Below are 12,988 nucleotides of genomic sequence, written 5' to 3'. Positions count from 1 at the left end.
TAACCAATCTAAGGTTAAATAAAAACTTGTTAGTATTTTTTTTATTTCTTAAGAGTTCCAATCCTGAGCTCTCATGCCAAAAAAGTTTTGACTTTGGCTCCGCCCAAATTTGTGAAACAAATACATGCCTGAAGTTCGCGTGACATGCGACAGGAGATGTTGAATTTTGCGCATTAAAAGTACCAAATTCGTTTTAGCGGAATAACTCTAAAACTAAAGGGATTTAAAAAAAATCCGTAGTGACAGTTGTCGATCATGCATAAATATAATTAATTATCTAATTTTTGTCCTAATAATCTATAGCATTTCGAGGATAAATCGAAAAAATGTGATAATTAGAGGTCATTTCGTGATTTTTATCTATCGAGGAAACTTTATTGTTTTATGTTTCTGATTAATGTCTATGCTTGAATATATCGTGTAGTTCTCATACAATATTTTATTTTTAACTTTAAAGTGGATATACCCCTCCAAAAATCAAATCGAAGATTAGGAATTTTTCCTCAGCTCCCTCTTAATAAGAAACTGACGTTCCTTTTTTAAAATTAGCGCAAAATTAGGTGAGGTTGGTATATTTTTTGAAGACGAAGAAAGCGTAATTTAGAGTACATAACTGCCGTCCACTAACGATAACGTTGCTAAGTGACAAATTGTCAAATAACTGTTTTAAATAGAAAAAGAAAGAGCACAACATTAGCTTTTAAAAGCAGTTAAAATTAGTTAACGTTTCAGTCTGGGAATCGAACCAAGGTCCTCTGCATGGCAGTCCGGCATGGTAACCGTTCGGCCACGGAGGCAGTTAAAAGGCAGTCAAACAAGACCCTGTATTATGAGTATCAAGTAACTAAAATCAATCCGGGGAACTACCCGAAACACACTGATCATAAGTAATTTAGAAAAGTTCATTCACAGGGAATTACAAGATGCTACAAGTTTCTCCACAGGCAGCTCTCCGACGTAGTTACAAAAAGACTAGTTATGTAACTTCCCCCTGTTCAACTCGTCAATGCCTACACATCCGTCGGAGCGTAAGGTTGTCACATTATGTTTAAGTTATGCCTACAAGCCTAATTCTGTGACCTTGGCCTAGGGTTGTGGCCTGTAGATATGTATGTATCTTCCGACTTCTCTTAGAGCCCTGTTGGTGTCTCTGTAGAGGTTTATCATTTCTTGACGTAACTTTGCGGAAGTCCATGTTAATAAAAATGGAAATTTATTAATTTTGTTAGTAACGGTTTTGTTAGTGACGGTTTAATCGTGTAAAATAGCTTTATTTTATAATATCAAGTGACGGCACGAACAGGTCGTGCGCCTAAGAACTGTGTACGGTAGCAAAGATTACTTAGTAGTTACTACGCTCATACAAAATAGAAAATATCTACGCTATAATTAGTCTACTAAATCTGACTAACGATACCAGGCGCTCAGTACGAGGAAAAAGGAACCTAAGGACGCGTCTCTAATATTTTGATCTGAAACGCCGAAATGTTTTGGCCGCTCTGCCGCCATCTAGCGCTTATGCACACGACATAATATTTTATACGCGCGGATGAGGCGCATTTCACGAGCACGCGCTTACGCCGCCGCTGAATTTGTAAACGTGTGCTAATATTTACTGGCTGTGTGTCTCTTAAAGCTTATAAAAACATAAAAAATGGGGGCCTTTATGCAATAGTGGGGCAGTACGAGCACACATAAAAAACATAAAAAAATGGGGGCCAATATGCAATACCCAGTGGGGCAGTACAAGCACACATAAAACGAGTCTAAAAATTATTTCAAAAAATAAAAACCCGACTGCAAAAATATTTAGCTGAAAAGATTAAAAAACGAAATTCCCCCTCACTATTTTTATTATTCTTTATAGTATATGACACTTCCATAATCAAGACGAATCTACCGACACCTCATATGTCAAAATCTATCAAGCCGTTTAGGCTGTACAGTACAGCGTCAAAACGAAATAGACATACATACATTCAAAAACATAACCCTCCCGCAGTCAGGTAAAAACATAAAGAAATGGGGGGCTTTATGCAATAGTGGGACAGTACGAGCACACAAAAAACTTACATACAAGTTTCTTCTTGTTCTCCTTGAGTGTTTTATCAAAGTCTCTTTGATTGTTTATTTCTGTAAATATTTCTATTTTTTTCTTTGCGAACATATTCACCTTGACGTTCGTGACGTTAAATAAATAATGTTAATTTATGCATCTATATGGTCTATATGGTCAAGGTAGTAATATATGTATCTATATGGTCAAGCAAGACTATTACTACTAAGATAAGTAATATCGGCACGAGACACCAGTATATTGTCCCACTCCTCACTCGTTGCCTAATTCGACATTTTTGTAATACCTAAGGGTCGAAACACAAAACTGCGAATAGGCGCGATGCGAATTTGGAACGCAGAAAACTGCGATTTCGTGCGAGAAGGCTTCTCACTGCCACGCAAAGAGAATTTAAGCACATTTATTTCTCTCGTGAGTTTGGGTGTAATTTGTGGTAGTCTATGTGTGTGTCCATGGCACCCGCGACACAGGGTTGCCCTAGTACGGGGCTATGTATTGTAAAAACGTATACAGTTCCCCATAAAAGAGTTGTTTACCTTGGTTAAACGAAATCGTGCTACCATGAGCTTGGACTTAGATCTAAGGTTAATATTATGGATGCTGCCACGGTTCGGGTAACCACTCCTTGCGATGCATCATGCGAGCTTGTATCGTAGATTTCTGCAATGCGACGTCGGATCGCAGTTTTGTGTTTCGACCCTAACTGAAGAAAACGAATGACAGAGCTTTTAAAAGGGAACACTACCCATTAAAAGATTCAATTTACTTCGCGGCGGAACGGAATGAAAGTGAAAGGCGAAATTATACATAACATTTTGAACTTTATGTCAATTGTATTTACGTATTTACTTCGCTGGCTCAGCGAAGTAAATGTGGATCTTGGCCTCTGACACCAGAGTGCGCCATTTCTGTCGGCGAATTCCGACCATTCGGACACATTCAGCTCCTTTATGTCTTTGGCAACTCAATCCTTCCAACGATATCTTGGACGGCCCACAGGACCCTAAATACGCTCTTTTGGTAGCTCAATCCTCTCCCATTCTTTCCATATGAACCTAGCCACCGAAGTCGGGCAGATTTTATCTCTCTATTTAATCTGACCCTGCAGTCCCCAAATTCTCCTTTGATTGGTAGAAATATCTTCCGTTCCGACATTAATAATTTATGTTCTTCCTTCAGCGTTAGTGTCCGTGTTTCACAACGATACATTAAGATCCTAGAGGCCTAACTACTGTTTTGTAGTTACGAAACTTTGTAGTCCTGCTTAGCAACTTGGACACCAACACTTTATGAAGGGCTCGCTCGATCGCATCGCTTTCAAATCGCCAGCGTGATAAGGCTCTTAGAATATCACTCGTCACTTGTGGGCCCGAGATAGCGGCGTACGTGTTCCACGTCTGCCTCTTAAACTGACGCTAACGGGGAGGTAACAATTCTCCCCGGAAAGCGAGATCGGCGCCCAGTCGAACCACTCATCGTCGGAGTCCCGGAAGAATGCGAAAGCGCCCCGTGACTCCAGTATTTGGTGAGAAGATGGAACACCGTCAGGTTTTAGCCCTTAGGAGTCCGACATAACCCTCGGGCGGAGGATATCCATGAGAATTTCTTGACGTGAAAAAAATGAGAGTGACGTTATGAATACCAAGTTATATATTGTGAAGACTAAGTATTCATTCTTAATCTTACTTCAAATTTAAGTTCCATGTTACCTCCTCAAAAAATGTAATGATTGAGAAAAAGAAATCCCATCTTTGTACAGTTTCGATTCTGTGCGCACGTTGGTGCGTGCACTTGCGTGTGTATCACGTAACAAATTCGCAAACTATAAAAAAAACACCTGTTGTATTACAAGCACTTTATTTAGTCTACAATTAAGATAATAATAATGAACAATTCTAAAGTTGCAGTCATAATTAATTTCAAAAATATAATTAACTAAAGTTTAAAACAACTCAACTTGGAAGACAATCGCGGCAGCGCTCGCCGCCCGCCAAAAAGTATGAATAAATGCAATGGCAACTACAACTGCAGCACTGCAGTGGCGGCAGTGCCGTTGTTGTTATGGTGCTGTGTGTAATCAGACAGAAACCAATTTCACAAAACAAAAGATACTGCCGACGAGTATTGTGAATTCGCTTCAGCCGCGAAACTGCAAACAAATACCCGGCGGTATGCCTTAAGATTTTGTGCATATTACAGCGTCAGAGCCTCTCGTAACAATGGGAGACGTCATAAATGACGCAACCCTACGATCCATACGAGTAAATCTCACTATCTTTTAAACGGTCTTTCGATGTTTTTGATTTTAGCGTTTGTGACCAGCTCTTCATTTCTCAGTCGCATTAATGACTTATTGTTCCGAAGCGAGAGTTTCAATAACTTGCTCGATTGATGTTTGGCTAAGAGTGTAATCTTCGATAATGTCGCTGAACTTAGCTCTTAGCTGTTCCAGTTTCATAAACATTTCGCTATATAATAAGGAATTATTTTCGTCTTCTATACGAAAGTAGAGCATCGACTGAAACCAAAATGAAGCGGTGTTATTTTTTTTTTCATCACACTTGATCGTAAGCAGTGTCATGACAAGCAGGCAAAGCTTAGAGAGTGGAAAAAAACAAAGGAGGCAAAGTCGATCGTAATTTCCTAATTTATGCACATTCACCTGGATTTTTTAAGTCGAGATAAAGCAAAATGTTTCTATGCTCAAATAAACTTAACGTATATTTCGCACGTCGAGTATATAACCAAAGATAGAGATGAAATGTCATTTAATTTGTTTGAAAACTATTCTACCAAATCATAACGGTGTCAACTGCGCTCCGATTGGCCACCCCGAATTCAAAACAATTGACAGGTGTTGTTATTTGTTTCACTTCAAATCGACCAGTTTAACTTGAGCTTTGCTATAATGGACGAATATTGAACAACCACATACCCATGAAATGTGATTGCGTTTGTTTTGTAATTAGGTGTTTTGCTGTTTTTTCCACACCACCGAATGGAACAGACCTACATTGTTATCTTTATTACAAGAAATATATAATATTTGTGGAATATACGGAGACGTACACACAGGTCAGTTGTTGGAGCTGTACTATTTCAGCTTTCTAATTTGCGATTTCAGCGCAAACGAGAGTTGATATTTAGAAGTGATATGAGGCCCATTTGCCTGATGAGTTGCCAGGGATGGATGGCGCTTATTTTGTCTCTATTTCTGGTTATATACTCGATGATTTCGCATAAACTTGAAGTATTTAAAAAAAATAGACATTTGCAATTTAACTGTATTTTACTAAATTAATTTTGTGATTTCAAATACTGCAGCATTTTTAGAATCAGGAAATTATTTAGTTTATATCTAATAGATAGTGGCTGCATGCGTATGTGTCTTTTATAACATTTTAGTACGAGTTGTATTATTAAGGAAGAATAGCTCGCAATCTGCCTAAAAAGGCAAAAACTCGCCATTTTCCATCCGTAAATGTTGGTTGTGTAGCGATATTTATTCATACAAGAAATAAATTATCGTTTTGTCTAGGTATCTCCTCGCAAATGTGATGAAAAACATTGTATCTAGCACGGGGCCGTTAAAATTAGAAACCAGGGGGTCTACTTTCGATCTCCGTCCGACATCCGTCCGATATACCCTGGTTTGAATACTCGCGAATGACTTTGACGATTTGACCTCTAAGCAGTAATAACAATTTCATACGTCATCTATCGACCGCTCGCTTGTACTTACACAAAGTCAAATAAAGTTGTAAATTAGAATACAGAAGAGTCATATGTGTTTTTTTTTGCAATCTGTACCTGCGTTGTTGTTCCATCAGAGACATTTGAGAATAAACCATCGTAAAAATAAACATTACATAATAAATGTAAAAATCTAGTTGATTTGACTGTTATCACTAGAAATTAGAGTAACTTTGACAAATTGCAGCTTTCCGTAATCAACTTCATGCAGCCGAGACCTCGACTGCATGAGAAGTTATTAGGTCTTCACGCATTAACTGCAAACATGCAGTCAATCTGTTAGCAGCCTTCCCGTCGCAAATGACGAAAACTGTTGTAGTACCTATCAGGTGACATATCAGAAATCAACAGCAACAGGCTAATTTCTTGTCATGATCTTGTACTTACCAGGTGTTCGTCCTTAAGTTTGCTGGTGGGAAATATCTCCATAAACTCCCTCTTAACGATTGACGCACCTGTGGCTGCTACATCTGACGTATTGCTCAACGTGTTTGTTTCTGTTTCGTTTTCGTCACCTAAGAGAAAGATATGTTATGATTTTCCCGTCCGACTGTGTGATAATAAAAGACAGCGCTAGCGCTACCAGTCCTATGCAAAATGCAGGAGCGGGGTTAAGGGTCATCGGGGAGGACGCTTTCACGTTTGGAGTTATTACTTCATTACCAAATGCAGATGTAAAAAGGTCAGACAGTACAACATAACTTAAGGTTTCTTTTTAACCGACCTCAAAAAAGGAGGAGGTATATTTATTGTGAATGTTACGCAATTATTCCGACATTTGTGAACCGATTTTGGTGATTTTTTTTTTGTTGGGTACCTCTGTATTCGTATATCCCATACAGCCTGACTTCGCCTACTGATGGGTATAGGCCTCCAAGTTTCTGTACCACTCCCCACGATCCCGTGCTAATCTCATCCAGGTTCGCCCAATTCCTGCGATGTGATCCGCCCATCTCGCCATTGGACACCCGACGTTCCTGTATCCAGCCCTTGGACGCCACTCAGTTATGTCACGTCCTTTACCTTTGTTTGACCTCTAATCTGGACATTGGGAACACGGTCTATAAGCTTAATACCGAGCCTGGCACGCTCCAGGGCTCTCTATGCAACTCTCATCCTATACACAGCCTCCGGCGTGAGCATCCATGTCTCGGCACCGTAAGACAAAGTAGGCAGAACATACTGATTATATAGACGAATCTTCAGACATTGAGGAATTTTAGCTGACTTAAGAATGTCGTCCAACTTGCCAAGCGCGGCCCACCGAAGCAGAATTCTTCTAGTGACCTCCTTCATTTGATGCTCCTTGCCAAAAGATAAAATATGTCCGAGATAAACGTATTTATTGATCGACAATCTTCAACATCTCACTTCCAACTGTAACACTTGGATTTGTGACGTTGGAGATGTTCGCCATAACCTTAGTCTTGGACATATTCATCTCGAGGCCAACCCACATAGAAGCGTCATACAGTTGTTGCAGCATACGCTAGAGATAGTTGAAGTTTTCAGCGAAGAGTACTAGGTCGTCTGCAAACCGTAAGTGGGACAGGAAGACTCCATTAATTTTAACGCCACATTTGGTCCAATTAAGTGTTTTTACTACATCTTCTAGGACAGCAGTAAACAGTTTTAGCGAAATGATGTCTCCCTGTCGCACTTGCCTTTTGATTGGTACAGGGTCGGTTAGTTCATGCATTCGAACCTGTAGAGTTGCAGATGAGTACAGCTCCCGAAGTACATATATATAGCGAGAGTCGATGTTACAGCGGTGGAGAGCGTGGAACACGGTCCAATGTTCGACACTGTCGAAGGCCTTTTCATAATCAACGAAGACCATGGCAAGGGCTCGGTTGTACTCGTGACACTTCTCCATCAAGTGCTTCACCGCGTGGATGTGGGCAATGGTGGATAAGCCACTTCGAAAACCGACCTGTGCGATGGGCTGGCATTCATCAAGTTAACGAGTGACGCGATTTGTTATTAATTTTGAAAACAGTTTGTAAATTTGGAACAATAAACTAATAGGGCGGTAGTTACTCAATTTCGCAATATCCCCTTTTTTATGCAAAATTGTGAATAACGCGTTCTTCCATTGACTTGGTGTTCGAGTTTCTGGTAAGACTTTGTTAAAAAGATTATTAAGGACCGAGAGTTCTTGCTTCCCCCAACACAGACATGTTCAACTGTGATCCCGTCCTCGCCAGGAGACTTTTCTGCCTTCATGTAATAAAGAGCTTTAGCAACTTCGTACTATTTGAGAATATTTGAGGTAAAGCCTCCGGTTTTATCTTTTAGTTGGAGGGGTTCTGACTTCACCCCCTGACAGATCGGGTTCATTTAAAATAGATGTGTAAAGTTCACAGTAATATTTTTCTACAATACATAAAAGTTTAGCTCTATCCGTCACTATATTTCCATCAATATCCTTAAGTTTCATAATTTGCTTAGAATCTGTGCTTGTCTTCTTTCTAAAAACTTTTGGTCCTTTATATGTCTTAATAGTGTTAATAATATATTAGTATTATATTTTCTGATATCATTACGTATTGCCTTATTATTATTTTTTATTATCTATTCTAATTATATCTTATCTCTAACATTTTTACATAGCAGACTCCTATTGTTTATTAGTTCTATAGTTCCTGATGACAACTTTTTACTCTTTTTTCGGACTCCGCCTAGATGCTTATTTGTGGTTTCGGTTAAAGATTTACATAGCAGATTGTGGATGCCATCTACGTCCAAGTTTTGACCAAACGTGTAGAAAAGTCCCATTTAAATTTGAAGAATATATTCCACCTTTAGGCGCCCAGTTACACGAGGCGAACGATTTCGCGCGGCCCTCGCGCGGCGACCACCCCTTCGTGTGCATTAATGGCGAATCTGAATTCTATTTACTAGGCAACAACATTTAAATTCCTCTGAATAATACCACAGCACGGTCGTCGCGCGGTCCCGCGTTGACTACAAATTCAAGCCACACTCGCCCGCATTCCCGGGATGCTCGTTTAAGTTAAAACGTAAAAACAAAATATATAGAGCGTATTTTGCCATGACATATGACAGTTAGGCGCACGCGGTCGCTGCGCGGCGGCATTGCGGTCTACGCTCGATCGAGTGAGCACAATGAAATTCGTGTCGAATAATTGCGCCCTAAGGGTAGGGTATAAATCCGGTTTCACGCACTTTAAGCGATTCCAATAAACTTGGGAAATAGATGATGTAATTTCAATAAAAAAGCCGATAAGTAAACTTTTGAGGTCTGTTTTTTTAATAAAAAAAGATATTGGTTAATTTATTATATTTTATAAAAAGTTATGGAACAAAATTGTTGTTTATGACGTTAGTAATATAAACCTGGAAGGTTGTTAACATTTTACAGGAAATAAAACCATTTATCCGGATTTAAATCACGTACGTATTTATTTTTTTAATGCGGAAAAATAGTTTTTTTTTCACTTTTGTGTAAAAATCGCGAAAACCTAAGAACAAAATAACCCTGTGAATTTACTTATTATTTTACATTCATTAGTAATTTGAGGCTGACTTTTGTTTTAACGCCCGGAACCGTTGCAATGTTGTATGCGTAAGCGGAAAATAATATAGCCATACAAACCAAAAACGAAGTAGGCGGAATCGATTTTCAGCTTGATAGTGGCGATGAAACCCGAGGCGAATTTGGTCCGCAACCGGTATACAGATTCTATAGCTACGAACTGCCCTCGAACTATTAATGCAAGCCGTGAGCATATCTGCTCCGTTTCACGCCATGGCATACTGGAATTAACACAAAAAATGTCTACCGTAAGGCCAAGAACCTGCAGTAAAGCGAGAAACACACAAGAGCGGATACGAGTCGGGCGCGGGTCGGGCGGAACCGAGGCGGGTTTAATTCCGCGTATTTATATAAAGTTAAAGATTCATTTATTCCATATGTAAAATAAATTTACACTTGAAAACGTCACATTTAAGCTACTGCTCGTTCACTACGCTGACCTCCCTGAGAAGAACGAGCAAGAAACTCTAGGGATTGCTCTTTTCAAATAAAACTAAACGCTATGGAACACACTTTGAATTAAATTTGACTGGAATCCAGAACCATGTCCTCTTTCCATACATCTTTATCTAATACGTACGTAGTCTTCAATTTCGTAATATGACTTTTTAATCAAAATATTTTTAATGTAGTTTTTAAACTTAGGAACTAGGTGCAGGTGAAATTAGAGGCACATGGGACTTGTCAGCTTATGTCTCAGGGTGACGGACGTAGTAGCAGTGCCCCTCAGATCTTTGCGATTTAAAGCTCTGAGTGGCACTGCAACTGTTATGGACCGGCGTGTAGCTTACCAAGGCACACGATTTGTTCGTCCCGGCACTTTGTTATAAAAAAAATACTTCTATTACTTTGCGAGAATATCGGATAATAAGTGTCAGAACATAAGTGTTTATTAAGAATGGTATTTGCGTTAAATACTTACATCTAATAAAGTTTTAAATGTTGAGAATTAATTAATGATTTATATAGCCGTTGAGTTTTCACATTAAAAATGTCGAGAGATACGTACCTATGTTCAGCCATAATTACAATACAATTGCGTTCTTTCAGACGCTGTATGGCTCTGGAAATGAGTGGGCGCATGTACGTGTCGACGTTGGCAGTGGGCGAGTCCAGCAGGACGAGGCGAGATGCTGTGGCTAGCACACCCGCTAAACCTAGGCGCCGCGCGCAGCCCGGAGTGTACGACGACACTCGGACGTGCGTGTACATTTGAAGTCCTACAAATTAATAAGTATCAATACTTTTTTTCTGGCAGATTGCTCTTTTCAAATAAACTTAAATGCTATGGAATACACTTTGAATCCTAATTGTGTGGAATCTAGACTCTTTTTGTCTTTCCATACTTCTTTATCTACGTAAACAACATATTTGAGTAAATGTACTGTGATGCCACAGTCATGATACCAGTCTCCTTAAACTTTTCTCTGAGAGAAACCCAAGAAACTAAACGGGACACAAAACGAATAGCTCGTTTTTGCAACACAAATATGGTAAAGCGGTAGATAACCGCTTTACCCCACATGAGAATCCCATAGGACATTATAATATTGAAGTAAGGGCATTATACTATGGAAGTAACCGCGAAAAAGCGACATGCTTGTCTATAGCAGTTGCAATCCTAAGCAAATTGCAAAAATCTGAGTGAAGTCAAATAAATTTGTGACTTTATGAACATGTGACTGTCAAGAACTGCCAGTTTTTTTTATTTCTCATGAATGTTATTTTTGTCACTGTATTTCATAAAAAAATACCAAAGTAAGTAATAAATAAAGTAAAGTAGTAATTTTCGTAAATGTTATGTAAAAATGTTATTATTTTTTAACTTCCCTGAGAGTGACACTGTAACTGTTACGGTTAGGCATTACGCTTACCAGCAGGCGCACGTTTTCTTCATCCTGTCATATATTAACTAACACAGTGTAAGAGCGATGCCACACGGGCGTTGCATTGGCGTTGTGATGACGATGTTGCGTGTACTTACAATATACATAACTCGAGTTATTAACAATAATAATAATAATATCGCACACACTCAACATAGCCCCGCACTAGGGAATTGTGTCGTGGTGCCATGGACACACATAACTAGATATCATAACCACAAATTACATCCAAACTCACGACAGAAAGAAACATTTCTCCTGGCCCGGGCCTCGCACCTGGGACCTCCGCGTGGCAGTCCGGCATGGTAACCGTTCGGCCACGGAGGCAGCATTATAAATTAGAATAACACGCCACACATTGCGTTGAAACGACGCGCCTCCGCAAGCAACTTATTACATTGAAATCATAGCGTAGCGACGACACAACGCCCGTGCGGCATCGCCCTAACATATCGCAGCACCCCTCCCCGCTTTATTTCCCGGCTCCTACCCGAACGCACCATGTGGCATGGAGTTTTAATATATTATGTAGTACAACGCATCACCGCTCCAGGGTCGCAACGCCGATGAAATGCATCGCGTGGCATCGCTTTGCATACCGGTTTTCATGGTGTCGCCATCTCTGAGGTCCCGGGTTCGATCCCCGAACGGGTCAGTATAGAAAGTAACTTTTCTATATTGTCTCGGATCTGGGTGTTTGCGGTACCGTCTTTGTTTCCTATTTCCATAACACAAGTGCTTTAGCTACTTAATTTGGGATCAGAGCAACTTATGCGATGTTGTCTAAGTAGATATCGAAGAACATTTAGAAAACTCTTTAAGTACGTACGGGAAACCATGAGTTGGTTATGTTACATTGTTTGACACAGAACTTACCCATATACTGCAAATACAATAACGCGAGTTGTTCAGCAGCTTTTGGCGAATGACCGTGTAGTTTGGCCAAAAGCTTCACGTTCTCATAACCTGTGAGGAATTCGTCCGTCTCTTCCAATCGCGTGGAAAAGGTCAGTTCTCTTAAATACTAAAAAAAATTCATCATAATAGTGAATAATTCTCACAGGCGTCCTTTCACATCATGAGAGCTCTTGAGCTGTAATGTGGATTTGGAGCTTTACACAAATCATTAAAAAAATGCTTTGCAGATGTATGCTAGTTTCCTCAAAATGTTTTCCTTCACCGAAAAGCTCATCGTAAATTTCAAATTCATTTCGCACATAAATTCCCTAAAGTCAAAGGTGCAAGCCCGGATTCGATACCACGACACTCCTCTGCTTGAGAGGCGATAGGTAAACCATTGAAACACGCTAAAAAATTCGTCGTGTCTGCTACAGAAAATATGAGAATGGTCTTGTACTCGACAAGACTTTTGTCGGATCTAGCCACGAAAACAGGTCGTGTCTGTTGAAGACGAGAAAATAATTAGTATGTACACGATACGAATGCTTTACTACCGACTGTGGGAAGAAATAATGTTGTTGTATATGTTGATTACTGCCCAACACGCTTCGTTTACTTCATCATCAGGCGAAAATTATCTTATCCTGTCGGAACTAAAGCCATACTTAGATATTTAATTAGGGCGTTTTCAAATGAGACGCTTATGAAAGCTACTAATTTTCGCACAATATTTAGAACGCAGCGCCACTGTCATCACACGCGCGACTTATGGATGCTAACTCAGCATCCTTAAACAACGATGTTTGCTTTACA

The 12,988-nt window shown here is 39.7% G+C and overlaps 2 protein-coding genes across 2 annotated transcripts in view; both read right to left on the bottom strand.

Annotated features, from left to right (window-relative positions):
* The window catches only part of LOC113240562, a 42,999-nt gene extending 41,804 nt beyond the window's left edge, over positions 1–1,195 (bottom strand). Inside the window, exon 1 of the mRNA XM_026477896.1 lies at positions 1,126–1,195. Coding sequence (XP_026333681.1) covers positions 1,126–1,195 — 70 coding nt within the window. The remainder of the gene's footprint in view (positions 1–1,125) is intronic.
* A 2,793-nt stretch (positions 1,196–3,988) lies between these two features.
* LOC113240563 (retinal-specific ATP-binding cassette transporter-like) overlaps positions 3,989–12,988 on the bottom strand; it is a 15,477-nt gene continuing 6,477 nt past the window's right edge. The window contains exons 4-8 of the mRNA XM_026477897.1: positions 12,152–12,299; positions 10,399–10,609; positions 9,450–9,610; positions 6,218–6,345; positions 3,989–4,595 (exon numbers count right to left, since the gene is read on the bottom strand). Of these exons, the coding sequence (XP_026333682.1) occupies positions 4,428–4,595; positions 6,218–6,345; positions 9,450–9,610; positions 10,399–10,609; positions 12,152–12,299 (816 nt within the window). The 3' untranslated portion in view covers positions 3,989–4,427. The remainder of the gene's footprint in view (positions 4,596–6,217; positions 6,346–9,449; positions 9,611–10,398; positions 10,610–12,151; positions 12,300–12,988) is intronic.

This window comes from Hyposmocoma kahamanoa, unplaced genomic scaffold (genome assembly GCF_003589595.1).
Source record: "Hyposmocoma kahamanoa isolate Upper Pololo Valley unplaced genomic scaffold, ASM358959v1 155, whole genome shotgun sequence".
Taxonomy (NCBI): domain Eukaryota; kingdom Metazoa; phylum Arthropoda; class Insecta; order Lepidoptera; family Cosmopterigidae; genus Hyposmocoma; species Hyposmocoma kahamanoa.
Note: the sequence above shows the minus strand (reverse complement) of the source record. Positions and strands in the feature narration are given on the sequence as shown.